Genomic DNA, 21,138 nt, shown 5'->3' with positions numbered 1-21,138 from the left:
ATTTTATGTTAAAATTTTTTAATAACTAACCGATATATATAATATAATAGTCATATTGTATAACCCAAAATGCTTCCTATGTAGTGCTAAATCGACGCGAAACTAAAACCTCATGTTTGTGTATACTGGATTCATAAGTGCAATTTATGTAGTGAGGAAACTAGGATGTACGTATGGTCATGTCATCATTTTATACCGAGTGTTTTATAGAGCACTGAATTTGTAGATATGACACCGATAGGCAATAAATGAAGATGATGTTTGGATCAAGTTGAAAGATTTGATTTTGTTTCAAATTATCAGTTTTAACATCCTATTTTAAATATTATTTTACAACTTCAAAGTATTTTATGTGTCGTAAATATTTTTTTAAGATGATTCTGCAATTTATTTATGAAGGATAGAAAGCAATTCGATTAAGGTGTCCGAATGTCAGGATGAAATCACCAAATAATATTGAATTAAATTAATAAGTGTAGGTAATAACACTATCTTCGACTAGTTTTAAGGTTTATATATAAAGTGAAAAATAATAGGCATATTTTTAATTAATTTGTTAAGGTCCATGAAACATTTAAGTCTTACAATAGTTCCTTTAACATGTGTCATTTTGTAATCGTACGAATAATATCAGATATGTGAAAGATATTCATTTAAATAATGTATAAATAAATTTACCTTATAATTATCTGCTATCTGGTATATGATTTTTTTAATAAACGTTTACATACGAGATGTTTTTGTATATTATTTATTTTTTGCCCTTAATTTAGCCCCCGATCTTTAATGACGTTATATTTTTTATTAAATTTAATATTAAGTATACCTATTTGTATGATAATTTAAGCAACGTTACAGTACTAGCCAAGAAAATCTTAATTATCGACGGAATTCATAATCTTTCAGATTACTGTTTGTTTCTTTGTAGCGCTCTAAGTGTCTCAGTGATTAGTAAATTACTGGCTTAACAGCAAAATTTCAAAATAGAACATTACAAAAATGGCGAAACATGCGTCACTATCATTATCGAAAGAAATTTCTAAACTCCAAACCAAACAAGACACCAAACTTGAGAACCGTCTCTGGTCGTATCCACTGGTTTCATTCATTAGTCAATAGCGACTCGACGCATGGTTAACGCTCCAAGCCTGTGTACTGTGTAGTAGTGCGTACCGAATCATTTTGTGGCTAGATCCCCGCGCGCGAACTTCTATTACATACTTTCCCGCCAAAACGAGAGTTTCACGCGCTGTGTTGTTGACCATGACAGTGAGTTTCTGAAAAAAGTGAGTTCTAAATTTGAAATTCAAAATGACAGTCGGAACGGAAGAACACGAGCCTCTTATTTCTTCGTCGGTTGAAAATCAGCGAGTGGCCTATTCTACACCACAGGTAAGTAACACTTTTTTCTTTTATGTATGTATACTTTACCATAGACAAATACTAGTGATAAGGCTTAAATTGTATGTCTGGTATTTTGATGAAACAAATAGATAAGATATAAATCATGTATAAGAAAACGTTGTCTGATTAAGTATGTAACTGGGAAAACAATATTTACTTGGCCTTAAAAAACAACTGAAAAGTGTTTTTATGACTACAGTGTTTACTCATATAAGTCATGTAAATTATTTAAACTTTAATATGTTCTTACGAAAATTAAACTTTTTTTTTATTATAGCCATTCTATACTAGAAAGATTTGAATACCTTTTTGTAAAGAGCTTATTATTTGTGTTAACATTTTACCAACTTTATGGAAAACTACTACCTACCTTTACATTCTAAGATGGAGACCAATGAATTATAACCATTAAAACTAGATACATCCCAATGTACTCAAATTAAAATGATTACAAATGAGACACGTCAAACGAGTTTCATACCAAAACTACTTTCGTTTTCATAATATTTAAAGATATAATTAGCGCATACAATTCTATTCCACTATATTGAAAAGTTTTGATGGAAAGTTATAGGTTTATTTCAAAAAAAAAGGTACTTATAACATTATCTACTTGCTTTTTTCTGAGGTTTGCCTCTTTTGGTAATTTCTAAAACACCTTAAATTGATCGCACATTCATTATATTTATTTAGGTATGGGAGATTTCATTAATATTACTGACAATTTGGAATATTGACAAGAAATAATATTCACACGTTGAAATATAATCTTTAAACATTGAAAACTTTTTAATTTGGGAAATTCTCAAGTTACTCTTCCGTTCTCTCATTATCTACACAAGGGCATTTTTCGACTTTATCGTCTAAGTCAGTGGCCGGGCCTCGAAGAAACCACTAAAACTAGTTATAGTGCACCGGTTCCATCGGGATGTTGATTTCTAATGAGCTTAAAGTTTTTCTATTTTTATTGAGAATTCGACAAGCATCCAAACAAGTCGCAGTTCTACGCAACTCATATAATATTGTAACAAAAAATTTAAATCTGATTCGGTCAATCAACCTTTTTGAAGAAAGGTAAAGACACAAATATACGTTAGTTTATCATTGTGTCATACAGCTGAACGTGGCCTTTCAGGTTTTTTGAGACTATTGGCTCCGTCTACCCCGTAAAGGATAAAGAGGTTTATTTCATTGAATTGGGCAAACATATTATTATATATACAGTGCCATTGACATTTGTGTTTTGTTTGAATAGTATAGTAGACTATTTGTTATACGAAAATACAATCATAAGATCATTTTTGTTTTATTTTGATATAATTATGATAAAAGATATCTCCATTGTGAATGTGGATGTCCAATTCGGAAAGATTAACTAACTATTTTTACGAGATATCATGAATAAGGGTATAGTTCTTATATATTTATTAAATAACCTATGCCTTGTGGTTCCCGGCTCTTAATATCACTTCATATTTTCCCGTGATTGTCGTAATAAGCGATTGACAAAAATAAGTCCCTTCATATAGTGCAACAAACCCTTATTTGAGTCTGGGCTCAGATTTAAATTGGTTTAGGTTCTGGGTTCTTCTCTTTTAACAGGGTCACAGAAGTCAGAGAGGCATTGCTTCATGTAATTTACCTGAGTTTGGAACATGGTCAAAGGCGGACTTCAGCATGAGAGGATGTAGGAGATGCTTTGGATGCCTTATTAAAAGTGATTGCAATGTTGGAAACCTTTTGATGATAATAACCAGAGTAAAGGAGCACTTTGTGGGCCTTCGGGGCCTGGGATGTAAGATGAGGTAGGAATGAAAGGTGGAACCACAACATGCTAAAATGAGAGAGATAACCAAATTGAAGTTATAAGTACATACATAAAATCACGGCCCTTTCCCAGAGGGGTAGGTAGAGATAGATGTTTGCACTCAATTTCGCTTCATCGAAATTCAAAACTACCTTCATGCAAACTCGGCGGTTTCGGATTCTCCTGACCCGACCTTTAGCCATTGTGTTCGGCCAAGACGTCCCATGTAATTTGACGTAATTTTATCAAGTTTTTAGGAGATAACGTTTGTTATTATGACAAATTTAAAAACATAGGTATTTAATTAACGCTGTCAAATTGAAATAATATCGAAACAAGTAGGTATTTAAATATTTACAAAAAACTTGAACATTATTTAAAACTGGGCCTAGTTGTTTAAAGGTCAGTCAGAATGTTTAACTTCATACGATTTTAAGAAATCTTTGTATAAAACGTAACGATTATAAAAGGTTTTATAGCTATTTCATAAGAAAGGCTTGAAACTTGTTCATCAGCCACGTGTTCTCGCTATACTTTGTCTCCTGTGTAAATATAACATGTTCTTCGCTATCTTATCACACTATTTATGTGAGGTCGGATGCAGTAATAGTTTGTTACTTTTCTCAACTTTATCATTTACGATCTCATTTTGTCCCAAATCCTCTGCTACTTACTCTGAAAAAGAGTTCGGGATGGGTATTTTGGCCAAGATTTTGGTTCGGTTGGTTTTCACACGAAGCGACTCTTTTCTGACCCCCGCGTAGCCAGGCGTCCGGATAAAGTCGGACACAAGTAGGCCTTTTTTTATTGCCTGTCCGGCTTTTGTTAGGCTTTTTACATTTCGCAAACAAGCTTTTTTCCGAACATGGCCGAGCACAACGATGAGATTGATAAAAAGATTTTGATTTAATAAAAATAATATTGTCCTGCCTATTTATTAACACTGAGACAAAATCCTCAATAAGGTAGGGTGTCCGGCCTTTCTACCTTAATGTCCGGGCAAACTGGCTGGTCTGTCCAGCTATTTAGTTTGGTGACCTGACAACCCTGCCTTCGCAACCTTTTCAGGAGTACCTAACACATATTGGATCGTAATAAAAGCTGCGTTAGATGAATGTACCTATTTAGTTGCCTTTTACGACATTGTTGACAGGAGAGTGGACCTATCGTAATGTGCGAGGGACCACATGGTACTTATTCTTACTTGACTAATGTAGTCTAAAGATGTGATTCAATCTATAGCTTTATCTACGATCCATTGTCTAATTGTCCCCAATTCCTTTCAATAGACTACATCCTGCGATCGCTTGAGATGTTTGGACGATATCCCTTAGTAATTCAGTGTAATAAGGAGTTTATTCTTATTTGGATAAGTTATTCTTAAATCAATGTTATAAGGATTTGTTTTGAAAAGACATCAACGGGCTTCTTAATTTTATGTCTTTATGTTTTTGGTTTGCCATAAACATTATTTCAAGTTAGGGTTGTAGTTTTAAGTTAGGATATCAATCAATACTACTTACATGTAGATTATGTCAATACTGATTATGTGACTGATACATAACGCGCTACCGAATATATATTCCTCGGGAAATCTATGGGAGCAGCAAGAGTCTCGAAATACATAGGTTCTACTTAACTAGCTGTCGCCGGTGTCTCCGCCCGTTAACACCACTGTGTTAACGGGCGGAGACACCGGACACTTTCTATTTCCTTTTCCATACTCCACATTACATGAATGCAAAATTTTATGAGATCGGTTCATTGGTTTCGAAGTTAAAGACGGACAAACAAACGCACTGTCACATTATCGACTCCACTCAACATCGGTAACTCGTAACTCATTTAGGTATTACGTAAATGTTCTTCTTCAGCGTTCACTCTATCTCTGCACTTCATCGAAATCCGTTCAGTGGTTTACGCGTGAACCAAACAGACAGAAATAACTTGCATTTATATTATTAACAAGTATTTTCTCAACCGCAATAGCAACACCTACCGCTCCAGAACTGTCACCGGCTACCCGAGGTCCTCGGAGCTCAGGCGTGAGGTCCTGCTACCGGTGTAACCCGAGCCCGGAAACCCTAGCTCTGTACAATTGTCCCTCCCTAATACCTTCCGGTAATTTACCTCGTCTGTGGGGTTTCGAAATATGGACACAATTTGCCAAAAAAACTATTTGTTTGATTACTAACTTTACGCAAGACAGTCTAATTTAATAAAAAAATTATAATATTATAAAAGAGAAAGCTTGTAAGGATATTTGTAACTCCTTTACACGAAAAGTGTTTTTTTTTAAACTAAGTAATATATCCAAATATATCCAGTAATAAAATGTACTTAATTATTTAAATTTAAGGCGAACGAAGGCGCTGGCAACATCTCGTATTGCATATTTCAGAATGAGTTTTGTTATGAATGTGGTGTAGTAATTTAGTAGCTATGTAAGGATCGTGGCAAGTGGAAAGATGTAGTCTCTGTCTACACATTTGAGGAAATAAGAGGCGTGATTCTATGTATGCAGACATGTAACAGATATCCAAGAGTTCCATAGTTAAGTGAAAGAACACAATTACCGATGTATTTATTGTGTATTTGTACCTATGTTACAACTTTTGTAGGCTTCCTATAAATTTACTTCTTTACTCAATCGATGTAGCCAACCCTCCGTCAGAATATCAATTACTTAGAGCCTTTGCCAATATTTTATGAGCTGGAAAATTCAAATATTATATGCGCATTAGTGTTGTTAACGCTTCTTTTTAACAAGGTATGCTTTATTTCACCATGGAAAAACTCTTGAAAGAAAACACATTATATACTTATTACTCATTACATTATAATAAGGAAAACACATACATATGTATACTCATTACATTATAAAGGGGGGGCATTTTATGGGTCCAACTCTCATTGTTTTTGCGATTTTAATATGCTTGTTTTCCTATTAAAAGTTAAACCTATATAGTATTCCACCAAACATTATGACGTATTAATGAAAAAATAATAATAGCTGTTTATTTCTAGTTCTAATGGCTCCATCATCCGTCATAACTAATCCTCATAGGAATCATTTGCGTCATTTTCTTCGACCTTGTGTTATTCCCATCAATTTTTTGTTCCATTCCCCAAACTCCAAAAACTTCTCTATACACAGAAATTTAAAAAAACATTACATTTCAGAATGGAAATTCTCCCAACGACTCGCCAAGACAAAGTGGGGGGGATGTTGCTCTTGCCATACCGCCCACCAGGAACTACGGGGCTATAGGGGGAGTCGAGAAGGTCACGTACACTTGGGCTGATGTCAACGCCTTCGCGACTCAGACCAGGTCCAGGAGGCGACCCTGGAACTTCTGGAAGACCTCCTCGGATCGCATGTTCCAGCAGAGAAAGCAGTTGTTGAAAAATGGTAGGATTATGAAAAATACTTCTTTTTCAATTATATTTTATCCATCTTGATAACTAAACTTACACGACCGGCGTACAAGGGAATATCTTTTTTCCCCCTTTTTTATATAATTTCACAAACATTTAATAGTCAAAAAACATTTTTAGTCAATTCATAAACTTATAACTAGAAGATAAAATATCTTCAAAGGTTCTATTATAATTTATGCAGATTATAAAGACTCATGTCCTAATAAACTATAGGACAAACATAATAACTATAAACTAATAAATAACTTGAGGTATATATTTTTCCTATCGTTAGCAGATCTCTCTTGTACAGAAAGTAGCAAAAACGGAGACTAGTTTTATTCCTCATTATTGAATTGGCTTACGCATTGGATCTCATCATCCAACAGTGAACGGCGCTGCCTACCCCGGCGAGCTCCTAGCCATCATGGGTTCCTCCGGGGCCGGCAAGACTACGCTCCTCAACACCCTGACCTTCCGGACCCCAAGCGGGGTCGTCTCCAACGGCACCAGGGCCCTGAACGGCCAGCCAGCCACGCCTGAGGCTCTGACGGCGTTGTCGGCGTACGTGCAACAACAAGACTTGTTTATTGGCACTTTGACGGTCAAAGAGCACCTTATATTTCAGGTGAGTTATCAAGTTTCTGAAAATACAAGTACCTACAATCATTTTTATCTACTTTATAAGTACGAATAAGGCTGGTGGATGCGTATACATTTAACTGTTTCCATTATAAAAAAATGTAAAGTGAAAGGCGACTAAGGGAAAGGATTACGAACTTAGGATGGCAACTGGCAACCTGTCACTTATTGAATCTCAATACTATCATTAAGCCAAACAGCTGCACGTGGTCTATTAGCCTGTTGGCTCTGTCTACCCTGCCAGAGATATTAGACGTCATTATATGTATGTATGTAATGTTAATTGTAACATTTTCAAGTATTCATTATTATACATCAACTAGCTTTCCGCCCGCGGCTTCGCCCACGTGTAATTCGGTTATATATCGCGTTTTTTAATGATCTCGACAGGGCTTTTTCTTCCACAGGCTCTTGTTACAACTGGAATTAAATATAGCCTGTGTTACTCAGGGATGATGTAGCTTTCTAATGGTGAATGTTTGAAATCGATTCAGTAGTTTCGGAGTTTATCGATTACATGTGTAAACAAACAAAAATATTTTACGCTACCTAGCTAAATGACGGTAACGAAACCATAGCGCGATCTATCTCGATGCCAACGCCATCTATCGAGCATCGAGACAACTCGTGATAGTTAATAGAAAATAAAATTCGGGTGTTTTATTTATGCATACCGATTACGCTGAGATTTATAGACCGATTTACGTGATTCTTTTATTGTTCGGTAGAGTATACTTTCAAGTTGGTCCCGTTGTTACCTAGTCAGGATCTGATGATGGTATTCCAGGGAAATCAAGGGCAAACCTCAAATTTACAGGCAATTACGTTTTTGACAATTTCATAGATCTGTTTAAGTATTTGCGTCTGATAGTCATCATCCCATGTGAATGAGCTGATGATGGAAGGTACAACTCCTCAACGGTTAGGAGTTGAAAGAAAATTCTTACGAAGTTATACGTACATGAGAGGCTATTAGGTTGACCTGATAATAAAAAGTAAATCTCATTAACGTTAAGAATTTAGGTGAAAATGGATGCAGACAAATTTCGTCTCTTCACTTGTTTCCTTTTAGCTGTTTGTATGGGTAGTGTTAACACAAAATAGGGATTTAAAGGCGTGATGTTATTAATGTTATGCATGTATGTACATAATTATGTATGTTATTATGTATGTTAAAGAGACGACTGAAAGTTGTCATACAAAGTCTTTTTTTTTAAGGATGGGAAATCATCAAATGACCTCTCCCGCTCTGGGTGGAACGGAAGGGAGTGTCAGACTTTTACTGACTAAAACCCACCTCGTTCCTTCAGTTGCCCTTTGCGTTCCGGGGCCACGGTATCTCGTTAGAACTTTCCCGCAGCCCCGGCTCAGTTTATCCCGTTTCCCCCCCTTGGGGGTTGACATTTCAAAAATCCCTTCTTAGTGCTCACTTATGTTACTAAAGGAACCTCTGTTCAAAATCTCAGACTCCTATACCGAGCGGTTTCGGCTGTGCGTTAATAAATCAGTCACCCAATCGCACCCCCTAAATCACGATTGGAGGGTAGTTTCAAAAAACTTATAATGTCAAACATTTTTACTTGCCTATGTACATGTTCATGCCAAGTTTCAAGTTTATAAACCCAAGGAATAAGATTTTTCATAGAAACGTTTTTACCCCTTTTCCCCCCCTTGGGGGTTGAATTTCCAAAAATCCTTTCTTAGTGCTCCCCTACATATCCCAAGGAACCTACATTCCAAATTTCAGATGTCTACGACCAGTAGTTTCGACTGTGCGTTGTCTGTCAGTCAGTCACTCAGTAACGGAAGAGTTTTATATATATAGATTGACTCGGAACATCAATTAAAAAAAAAATAATAGGCTTTACGAATCCCAACTTCATGGTATTAAATGAGACAAACATAAAATTAACATTTTAAAATTTCAGTTATTCCATACCATATTATATACACACGAAAGTCAAGTAGGTAGTGAGGACAGAACGAGTTTGATACCTCAGGATCATTGTTTATTATAAAGATACGCGTTATCAAAGGAAGATGCTGGTTTTTATTGGGGGGATCATGGGTCAAAGATCTTTATAACGCCTACTGCATTTGACTTTTCTTTAAATATTTGAACTGTTTCACGAGTTATATAAAACATTAATATAACCTTAAAATTCGATGTGATTGAATTACTCTAAAACTAAGTATTTATTCAATGTAAACATTTAATTAAATACATATTCGTGTAGTATTTAAACTATAGAATTGAAAGACTTTTTGTTTACAGGCATTAGTTCGAATGGATAGACATATACCGTACGCACAGCGCATGCGCAGAGTTCAAGAAGTTATTCAAGAAGTGAGTACAATATAATACTAAATTATTATTTGTTTCATCGCCTTCACAATCTAAACTATAATTACATATTTCCTATGGATGTCGTAAATGCTAACTAGGGGGAAGTACTTCCGCCTTGTGCCATAAAACCTAAGGTAAGATAGGAGTCGCTTCGTGTAGTTACCTGGGCAAACCAAACCAGTGTACGAAACCAAAGAGGAAGCTGATTATTATTAAAAAAATAAAAAAAACATTTTTTTTTCTTTTCAGTCATTAAACATGATATTTACTTCAACAAAATATGTTTACAGTACAAGACAAACACAGTGCCGTAAATAATTAAATTAATAAATTCTTCCGAACTAATTGCCAACTCCCCTTACAGTTGGCCCTCTCAAAATGTCAAAACACGGTGATTGGTATCCCTGGTCGCCTGAAGGGTATCTCTGGAGGGGAGATGAAGAGGCTGTCCTTCGCCAGCGAGGTCCTGACAGACCCTCCGCTCATGTTCTGTGATGAACCCACGTCTGGACTTGATTCCTTTATGGCGCAGAATGTTATACAGGTTTGTGGGTTAAATGTTTATTTTACTACAGGGAAAGACTGGTAGAGAATGCCAAATGGCTTAATGCCATCCGCAGTACGCCCTTTGTACATTGTTTTTATGCAATAAAGATTTAAATAAATAAAAACTTAATAGCTGAACGCACTGAACTGCACCTTAGTTTAAGCATATTTGTAAACCAATTTTCTCATGTAAGTGGATTTATTGTAATATTTTTATGTGAATTAATTTCTTTAAACCTAAACCTATAAGTCTAGGCACCTGATGTCTATGCGTTCTTTGTTAGTTTTCAGAAAATCCAAAATATATGATCGGTTTTTATTTAAAAAAATATACGTTTACAATATACTAAACATAAAGATTTAGAAAAAATTAATCTAGAAAGCTGGTGGCGATTTATTTTCTGGGTTTTGAACAGAGAAGTTTGTATGGGCGCTGTGTACAGCAGATAACCATATCCAAGTAAAACAAAGGTGCCGTATCTAGCTTACATATACCTGTACCTGCTTTTATAAAGCTCGCTTTCTTGTCTGCCACCTTCTTACAATAAAAAAAAAATTGCAAAAAAAATTATGAAAAACAAGGAAGTATGCAGAGATCGTGGCAAGTGGAAAGAGGGAGTCTCTTCCCACCCCTCCGGGAAAGAGGCGTGATTTTATTTATGTATGTATGTATAATGAAAAACAATTTCACTACTAATTACGTTTGCTCACCAGGTACTCAAAGGGTTAGCACAAAAGGGGAAAACTGTGGTGTGCACCATCCACCAGCCTTCTTCAGAGCTGTATGCCATGTTCGACAAGCTGCTGATCATGGCTGACGGCAGGGTGGCATTCCTCGGCTCGCCAGATCAGGCTACTGAATTCTTCAGAGAGTAAGTAACATACATACACATATATAGTCACGTCTATATATCCCTTGCGGGAGACAAAGCCGACGGTCTAGAAAAGACCGAAAGGCCTCGTTCAGCTAATTGAGATTGAAATAGTGACAGATGAGTACTCCGTCGCCTACAAGAAGAATCCCAAGTTTAATAACCTTGATGATTAGACACTTTTTACGACATCCATGGGAATGATATGGAATGGTTCAATTCTTAAGTGTCGCGAAACAAAGCACATTTTTAAAATTTTTGTTTCTTTTTCACTAATTTCTTGTTTACATACATACATACATACATAAAATCACGCCTCTTTCCCGGAGGGGTAGGCAGAGACTACCTCTTTCCACTTGCCACGATCTCTGCATACTTCTTTCGCTTCGTCCACATTCATAACTCTCTTCATACAAGCTCGGCGGTTTCGGGTACTTTTGACCTGACCCTTTACCAGGACGTCCTTAATTTGATCAAGATACGTTCGTCTAGGTCTTCCCACTCCGACCTTTCCCTCCACACTCTCCTTGTATATCTGCTTAGTCAACCTGCTTTCTTGTTTACTAATAATGAAAATCATGTGTTCATAGTGTGTTATGTAAGTATGAATGTTTATACAATTAAAATGCGCAATAAAGATAGCACATATATGTATATACTTTGTATATAACAGCTGGCATTTGTAGCTTTAAAAACTGAGTTCATTGACCTCACAAATACAATAATGGGATTATCAACACTAAATTAATGAAGACGGTTGTGAGGTATCCGCCTCTCTAGTGACCCTGAAAGTTTTAGCGGTCAACTTCCCTAAGCGCCTTATTTATGACGTTGTGCCGTGTGGTTCCCGGCACCAATACAAAAAAGGATAGGACCACTCCATCTCTTCCCCATGGATGTCGTAAAAGGCGACTAAGGGATAGGCTTACAAACTTGGGATTTATTTTTAGGCGATGGGCCAGCTACCTGTCTCTATTTGAATCTCAATTCTATCATTAAGCCAAATAGCAAAACAAAAACGCAGTGGTTATTTTCTCTTTGGCCAGACAATCGGTCCCGCTAAAACGTCATATATTCTTTTTTCACGCGTAACAATACACGAGTCTACAATATAGTGTGATTCCTAGTACTTTACCTAGACAGGGTTCATTGATCTCTTTCCCGTTGATGTCATAAGAGATAACTAAATGAATGAGCACTTTCAACAAGTGCAACATATCTATGTTTCAACCTGGGTTTGGTTCTCCTATGGTCATGTGGAATAGCTTCGTGTAATTAAAAGGTTTTTAATAAATAACATTAATACATATAGTCACGTCTATATCCCTTGCGGAGGAGATAGAGCCTCGAAAACACTGAACGGCCACGTTTAGCTTATGGTTAAATAATAAAATTGAAATTCAAATAGTTTCAGGTTGATAGTCTGTCACTTAAAAGATGAATCCAAAGCCTATATGCTTTTCCATTAGTCGCCTTGTACGACATCCATGAGAAGATATGGAGTGGTCGTATTCTAAAGTACCGGCAAGCGCACGGCAATAAGGATATATTTATGTTATATTGATTTTCTTTTATCTTCACGACGAAACTAATCATAGGTGCATCTCTCTCTCAATGAGAACGCATCGGTAACTTGAGAATTACTCACACTTTCTACATCTCTAAAATTCTTCGCTCAGACTTGGAGCAGCTTGCCCAGCTAACTACAACCCAGCGGACCACTTCATCCAGCTCCTCGCAGGGGTTCCAGGACGAGAGGAAGCAACCAGACATACGGTCGATACCGTGTGCACTTCCTTCGCCAAGTCGGAGATTGGCTGCAGAATAGCCGCTGAGGCAGAAAATGCTCTGTTCCATCAGGTAAGGAGTGAAAATTTTAAATTTAATGTATCGTATCTCAATATTAATGTTTTGTACGATATTTTTAAAAAATTGTTCGGTCAATGCTATTATTCTCTTTTATTATTTTTCCTGTAATTTAAAAGATAATTCAATTACTTGAATTTTAACTTGAGAACTTGAAAACTCAAAAAAAATTCTTTAAACTTGAGTTAAGTCATTAACTTTGCAGTCTCGTAGTAAAAGCAATGTAGGTATTGCATTTAACAAAATTCCGCCAAGATCACACATTTACAACATTTAGCAGCATGTGGTAAACACCTAATTTGCATACAAAAAAATAAGTCCTAGAAGTTCCTCATCATGAAAACAATTTCTGAACCAGAGTAAGATAAGCGGCGGCTGGGCGGACGCGGCGTGGGCGGGCGCGGCGGCGCTGCGCTCGCGCCGCTCGCCGTACAAGGCGTCGTGGTGCGCGCAGTTCCGAGCGGTGCTGTGGCGCTCCTGGCTCTCCGTCACTAAGGAGCCTATGCTCATTAAAGTGCGCTTTTTGCAGACTATTGTGAGTATTTTTCTGCTATATGTATTTATAGCGTAAGTATTTTTTTACTTGCTATGTTACATTCTAAGGGAACAGCATAATATGGAAGTGTTGACAAGTAGAAGGAGTTACAAGGTTGGGAGGTCATAAAAGAGGCTGATAAAATGGTCTGGTCATGTTGAGTTGATGAATATTGATGAACTCAATGTAAGGATCGTGGTGTAATGAGCTGAAGTGATAAGTATAAAAAAGAGAATGCTGAATTGGTAAGGTCAAAAGCAAAAAGGAATGCGGGAATCGTGGCATATGGCAAGTGTGGAATCTGGCAACCCCACCGCGAGATGTTGCACTGCAGGGTTTACCAATAATTTCTGGTCTTTGCACCTTCCAACCTGTAACCTGATCTAAAACTCAACTATACATGTAGGTATTATCCTATAACCAAATGGACACATTTGATGGTCTTGTCATGGTCTGTAATCATTCTTGGAAACTATTACATACATACATACATATAATCACGTCTATATCCCTTGCGGGGTAGACAGAGCCAACAGTCTTGTAAAGACTGATTGGCCACGTTCAGCGATTTGGCTTTAAGATAGAATTGAGATTCAAATAGTGACAGGTTGCTAGCCCGTCGCCTAAAAAAGAATCCCAAGTATGTAAGCCTATCCCTTAGTCGCCTTTTACGACATCCACGGGAAAGAGATGGAGTGGTCCCATTCTTTTTTGTGTTGGAGCCGGGAACCACACGGCACTACACGGAAACTATTCCTGATAGAAACTCTCCTACAGATGGTATCCATTCTCATCGGCGTGATCTACTTCGGCCAACACCTGGACCAGGATGGCGTCATGAACATCAACGGAGCCATCTTCATGTTCTTAACTAACATGACTTTCCAGAACATTTTCGCTGTTATCAATGTAAGTGCCTCTATTGAGTATTCATGTTTACATACATACATACACATATGGTCACGTCTATATCCCTTGCGGGGTAGACAGAGTCAACAGTCTTGGAAAGACTAAGTGGCCACGTTCAGCTGTATGGCTATTCAAATAGTAAAGGTTGCTAGCCCATCGCCTATAAGAGGAATCACAAGTTTTTAAGCCAATCCTTAGTCGCGGTTTACGACATCAATGGGAAATTAATGGTGTTCTATTCTGAAGTGCCGGAAACCACACGTCACAATTTTAAAATACGCTTTCATTGCTAAGATTTAATTCACGTGATTTCACTGGTATATCTTTTTTCTTTCAACAATAACATTTCCTCCAACAGGTATTCTGCTCAGAACTCCCAATATTTATCCGAGAACACCACTCCGGGATGTACCGGGCGGATGTGTACTTCCTATCGAAGACCCTGGCCGAAGCGCCGGTCTTCGCCACAATACCACTAGTCTTCACCACCATAGCCTACTACATGATAGGGCTGAACCCAGCTCCGGAGAGATTCTTCATCGCTTCAGGGCTGGCAGCCCTCATCACCAACGTAGCTACATCATTCGGTAAGTTTTTACAGAATAAGTTAAGAGGAAAAGAATTTATGCACACCCCGGGCTCCTCTCCAGATTGGTGTGGATGCATCTCGGACTAAAGCCAGGAGGAAGAAAATAGTCAGTTATATTTGAGGACTGATTTGGAAATACATACATACATAATACATAATGGTCATGTCTATATCCCATGTGGGCCAGACAGAGCCAACAATCTTGAAAAGACTGAATGGCCACGTTCAGCTATTTGGCTTAATGATAGAATTTAAATTCAAATAGTGACCGGTTGCTAGCCCATCGCCTAAAAAAAGAATCACAAGTTTGCAAGCCTATCCCTTAGTCGCCTTTTACGACATCCATGCGGGAAAGAGATAGAGTGGTCGTATTCTTTTTTGTACTGGTGCCGGGAACCACACGGCACTTCGGCATTCGGCACGGCATTCGGAAAGCTGCATAAAATTAATAATAAAAATAATACATTACATACATACATATGATCACGTCTTTATCCTTTACGGGGTAGACAGAGCCAACAGTCTTGAAAATACTAATAGGCCACATTCAGCTGTTAAATAATAATTAATAAAAATAATCTTATAATAATTTATATTATATTGGGCGATGACTGGACGAAAAAGCTTTGTGCCCGAAACAAAATTAACTAACAAGCCACTAACCGTCGCGTCGTAGCAATATGCGGTTAAGGAGAACTCAAATATCATAATGAAACCGGATATAATTGTTTTCTTGCACTGTCGTTGTCTCGCTTTTTATTATGACGTGAAACGGGACAGCGATATTTTTTGCGCGTGCCAGTAGCAATTGGCGCTGATCTAATAAAACCAAGAAAAAAAATTAATTACAAAGTTTTGCTTTTCCAGATACATATTACAAATTAATTAAGTAATTAACAGGTATTGCACCACAACATTTAACTGAATGATTAAAGTTGATCGATTTTTTCTAATTATCGGTTTATTGCTGGGATTAGAAATGCCCGTTTAATGAATATAGTCGTTAAAAAACTACTAAGTTACTCATTCAAATTATTTTATAAAGTTTCATAATAGTTGGATTGATTGTGTACTTAATTAACAATTTTATATTTCAATGAGTTAATTTCGGATCATCAGAATAAATATTTTGTATTTTTGAGAATCTAGCAGTAGCTAGATTCTCAGTAGTAAATAAACTGATATTTTGATAACAGTTGCAACGCCGGACCTGATGACGTAATATTTCGTTTCAAAGCATTAAATCATCTGTTAATACAATATTTTTTGGTGCAAATAACAAAAAATATATATATTAACACCTCTACATACTGCTTTAAGTCATATTCATTTCGTTTCACAATAAAAAAAAGAAAATCTATTGATAATTTTAAAAAAGCATCTACCTACTTAGGTTTGTACCTACCAAGCAATACTTATCCCGTGGGATATGAACTCATAATCTTAGTCATAAGGCAAAACGTACCACCAACACAATCGATCAATAATATGATACTCGTATCATACAAATAGGCTAGTGACAACTAACTTGATACCTTTACCAGAGTATCTATATCTTACTCTAATGAATGAAATGTTATTTAAAAAAAAAGAAGATAAGTGTCGTATGTACGCTATCACATGTCAGTACAAATGCTTCTGTTTGCAATGCGATACTTACTATCATTTATAGGTTTCTGCTCCACTAAACGTGACATTTTTATAATCATATCAAATATTTTTATCACCCGACTATAAAGATTCTTAGGATCAGTTTGTCGGGTCCTTCTGCACGTTTAAATGTAGCTTAGTATAGATAGTATATAGTATAGTAGATAGTATAGATATCATGACAATTAAGATTTTCTTTAAAAATACATACATCGGTGCACTTGCTTATCTTTGATGGCATAGATAGACATAATTGTATATCTTAAAACACCCCTCCTTTTACGAATTGACTGAGCAGATTTCATATTGCCTTGTAAACTACATGTAAGTATTCACGAAATCTTAATAATGTTGCTAAGTAACAGCATACAATTTAATAAACAATATTGGACGAATAAAAATAATTATTTATCTTTCATACAAGATACCTAGGAAAAAAAACTATAAATCTAGTTTTTTGTATACCCGTGATTTGATACTAGAACGACTTTTATTCCACTAATGTGTTCTTCAAACATGCAAAAACTGGACAGATAACACAATTTTCCACTCTTCGTCTATATTTGTGATGCGATCCAGTCGAACCCAATCCCTGTAACCTGTGGACCCTTAATGTCTTCAAATCTAACAATCCTTTGCTTTGCAGGCTACCTGATATCCTGTGCCAGCAGTAGCGTCAGCATGGCAGCTTCAGTGGGGCCACCAATCATCATACCTTTTATGTTGTTTGGAGGATTCTTTCTTAACTCTGGGTAAGTGATAAATCATTTTTTGTAATACTTGTGTACATTTAGATGGAAGATATACCTAACGATGGTAAATATACAGCTAAACATATAGAGATATAAAGAGTAGAAGTGCAGGTTTTTGAAGTCTATCCGGAAGAAGTTCTCTAGTTTGATTCACCGTCTGGTCAAGTCAAGATGGAAATATTTCTTATTGATCAAATCTTACATGTGTTTGACTTTTCTTATTGTAAAACGATCCAAAGTCGGTTTAAAAATAAAGCCCGACTTTAGTCGGGCGATCATCTAGATAGTTGGCATAAAGTTCACATTTTGTTTCTTCATTAAAGATTTACATAAAAAATATTCCCATAGATCGGTGCCACCGTACCTGGGCTGGATCTCATACCTGTCCTGGTTCCGTTACGGGAACGAGGCGCTGCTCGTCAATCAGTGGTCAGGAGTGGACTCCATCGCGTGCACCAGGGAGAACTTTACTTGTCCGGCTTCGGGGCAGGTCGTGTTGGAGACACTTAGCTTCTCAGAGGTAAGAAACGGCTAAATATTCCATAGATTTAGACTTTCCAGGCTGAGGGTAAGACGGAAATGAAGAAATCCTAGCTGGATCTTGCGAACATATGTGATAAGAGTTAGAACTGCGAATGCTGAAGATCAAACAGAATTAAGAGAGAAATGCCAGTAATTGGACCATGGGCCTGGATTTCAAAGCATTGCAGCGGCAGGCGTGAAACTAGGAAGACGCAAAGATGAAAGTGAGGGAAAGGGAGATTTCAAGTTTGAGAGAAGAACGATTATACCAATTGATTCCACCATCAGGGAGTATCTAAAGGCAGAGGGGGTACTTTTCAATTGCGCCATGATCTCCTCATACTTCATTCGCTTCAACCAAATTGTGAACACTATCTTGATTCAAATTATTTCTCTATAGACGAGAAACTTTTTGAATTAATACTTACATCCTCCATCACGCCTGTCTCCCAGACAGAGACTATGGGTTATAATCAATATTTCCCGATAAATACTACGCAAACTAAAAATTATTTTAAGTAAGTACTGATAACTTGTGTTTGCAAGAGTTTAAGACCGTTTGTTTCTCAAATAAAGCGTGAAGATGTAAAAGTCAACTATAATGAGCCGTCACTTTTCATTTTTTCACCGAGTTCGAAATTTATTGCACACATGTATGGAAATGTATTTTGTCGACTGTGAAAAAATCATTTTTGACTTACTTATTTTGAATTTCACCTAACCAATGTTAAATTAATTTATTTTTTCTTTTAACAGGATGATTTCAACATGGACGTTATAAACATGGTGCTGCTATTCATCGGTTTCCGTCTCCTGGCGTACTTCGCTTTGCTGTTGCGCACACGCCGAGGAAAATAACGTATAAATCTGTTAAACATCTGGAAAAATAATAACTCAATTATTAGTTTATATCCTAAAAGCGCTTACATTTTTCTAGTAGGTAGCAGTCTTGTCATCGACAGACTCTTCAGTAATATTGCTTAATGCATATCTGTAAATTGGCTTTTTGACTTCTTTAAACGTTTGTATGTTAAAATATATTTTTTTATAATTGTGGAAGAACAGCATACCTCAAGTACATTTTCAAAAATATACTTTCTATATGGGGACTTCATAATAATGTTGTTTTACTAATTTAAAGGTGTCTGTAGAATGTAGTACTTTTAATTATTCCATTAAAGATTAATGCCATTTTAATTGCCATTCGACTTATAATTATAAAAGCTTTATAATTATTCTAACTTAAGATACACTTTATTATCAATCGTTTTCTTTTCAAAGTGTTTTTATTTATTAAAGCCCTTTAATTAAATGTTTTAATTACCGAAAATTCGCATTTTTTTTTGTTTTTGACATATACCCATACCCACTTTATACCCATTCCCCATACCATACTTACCTACCACAAAAAGTTGAAATTGCTTACACGCTGAAATCGCTCTACCTAGGATAATAGGTAAATAAATATAGTTATGGAGGTCAGACACCTTTCTATAAAAAGGAAAATAGACCGAGTTACCGACGTCACGCTAGGCAAATCGCAACTAATTGATGCGATAGTTTATTTTTCATCGAGCGTTACCACTCAACCAACCTTCTTAAAATTTTGCGTATATGTAAAAAAAAAACGTCTGAAGAAGAACTTTCGATACTTTTCATCTCAGTATAAGCTTCCGTGGGATTGCGAAAAATCTGGATTCTTTTGTACCTATGTGGCGCAAAATTCGAGCGGTAAAAGCTAGTATTGAAATCGCGATAGTAACATGACAAATCCAATTGTAAATCATAAGACGGTAGAACAGATTAAAGTTCAAATATTTACTTGCACCTTCACAATAAGCGGAAATACACACAGCAAATACTGCATTATCTTTATTTAGTCACGTGTATATATAACGAAATAAAAATAAATACGTAATAAACTAAAGACTTATAAAAATTATAACTAGACATTACGCACTGGGTATGAATGTGATATGGGTATCCACAAAACACATATTTGATTAACAAAACTTCTCATACCACTGAGTGTAGTCGTGAAAACGTTTCAGTTAAAAACTATTTAAATGTTAAAAAATAGACTAAAGAGCAAAAAAAAACAGTTAGTGCTTTTCACCCAGTTCTTCTGACTACTTTTATTTTAGTCCATATTTTAATGAAAACGAATCAATCAATTTAAACGAATAAAACACCCTTTCATCCCTTTCTCCCCTACGTTAATCGCCACCAAAAGAGCAAGACAGGATATATCCAGGGCCGTATTGCGGAAGCGCCGCCCGTCATTGCTCGTTGACCTGTGACATACCGGTGTCGCGTGTCCAGCCCAGTGTGTGTTACGTTAGAAGCCTCACAAATTATCTGTCACATCGTTTTCTTTCACACCAATCAACGGCGGGTTTTTTTTTAGGCGTGGACGAGATTAGGCCACTTAATACGTCACTGTGTAACGCTTCTGTTTTGGTAATTTGATGAGTGGTGAAGGGCCAATGAATCGTTTAGCGGTCTGTATTATTTATTTGAAATAATGATCGTTTTCTTCCTCCCTTTTTTGTTTTAGACGTTAGTTCCGATTACATTGTCAGCTCTATGAAGAAAATCTCGAGTTCCGCCCTTATCACCATGATTCAGGACCGGTTAAGTTTTTACATGAAGCTTTCCCCGTTTAAACACCGCCTATTGTCGCATATTACGACATCCACATATGTATTTACTTGAAATGATGATGAGTAGGTGATATGACGTCGTATACACAAATCCCACTTATTTTTCATTGTCGTGTGAATTTCGGGAAATATCACAAACTACTTACAAGGAACCTACATACAGTCAATTGTAGTCTATTGTTTTGGTTGGTATGAACAAGGGGTTTATCTACCGTTGACTGTACAAGTCTGACAAAAAAGTACCTAGTTTCAGTCAGTTTAATTAATCAATTCGCCTGATAAAGAATTCTTTAAGCGACATGAATAAGTCTTTTTCATGCTGTGAATAGATTTGGGCATGCAGGTCAGTCATTTACCTGACACCTGCCATTGATATTTTTAAGTGTTTTACCTACATGTTTTTATCATCAAGAGATGATACACAAGTCAAAAGATCACTCAGGTCATATCCTTTACCGTGAATGCTACTATTAAGCAGCTGCAAAATGAATGAGTAAGTATGCTAATCTAATTGCTATTTTTAAAACATATTTTAAATATTTTGTTTTTAGGGTTCCGTTCCTCAAAATGTAAAAACTTATTACTAAGACTAACTGTTACTAGGCCTTATCTCA

The 21,138-nt window shown here is 36.4% G+C and overlaps 1 protein-coding gene across 1 annotated transcript; it reads left to right on the top strand.

Annotated features, from left to right (window-relative positions):
* The first annotated feature begins 1,123 nt into the window (after nt 1-1,123).
* LOC106134525 (protein white) lies at nt 1,124-19,102 on the top strand. Its single transcript, XM_013334609.2, has 13 exons — nt 1,124-1,392; nt 6,395-6,623; nt 7,021-7,259; nt 9,549-9,620; nt 9,985-10,164; nt 10,881-11,038; nt 12,718-12,898; nt 13,263-13,439; nt 14,217-14,348; nt 14,707-14,935; nt 17,234-17,339; nt 17,688-17,859; nt 18,618-19,102. Exons 1-13 carry the CDS (start codon nt 1,312-1,314, stop codon nt 18,717-18,719), a joined length of 2,058 nt encoding a protein of 685 aa, XP_013190063.2. The 5' UTR covers nt 1,124-1,311; the 3' UTR covers nt 18,720-19,102.
* The last annotated feature ends 2,036 nt before the right edge of the window (nt 19,103-21,138 follow it).

This window comes from Amyelois transitella, chromosome 5 (assembly GCF_032362555.1).
Source record: "Amyelois transitella isolate CPQ chromosome 5, ilAmyTran1.1, whole genome shotgun sequence".
NCBI lineage: Eukaryota > Metazoa > Arthropoda > Insecta > Lepidoptera > Pyralidae > Amyelois > Amyelois transitella.
Note: the sequence above shows the minus strand (reverse complement) of the source record. Positions and strands in the feature narration are given on the sequence as shown.

Bases quoted from the DNA above. Each gene is read 5' to 3' on its own strand.
- LOC106134525 (XM_013334609.2), top strand. From the start codon at position 1,312: ATGACAGTCGGAACGGAAGAACACGAGCCTCTTATTTCTTCGTCGGTT. The intron at 10,165-10,880 runs GTTTGTGGGTTA...TTTGCTCACCAG, and splicing joins TGGCGCAGAATGTTATACAG to GTACTCAAAGGGTTAGCACA. The intron at 14,936-17,233 runs GTAAGTTTTTAC...TTTGCTTTGCAG, and splicing joins CAACGTAGCTACATCATTCG to GCTACCTGATATCCTGTGCC.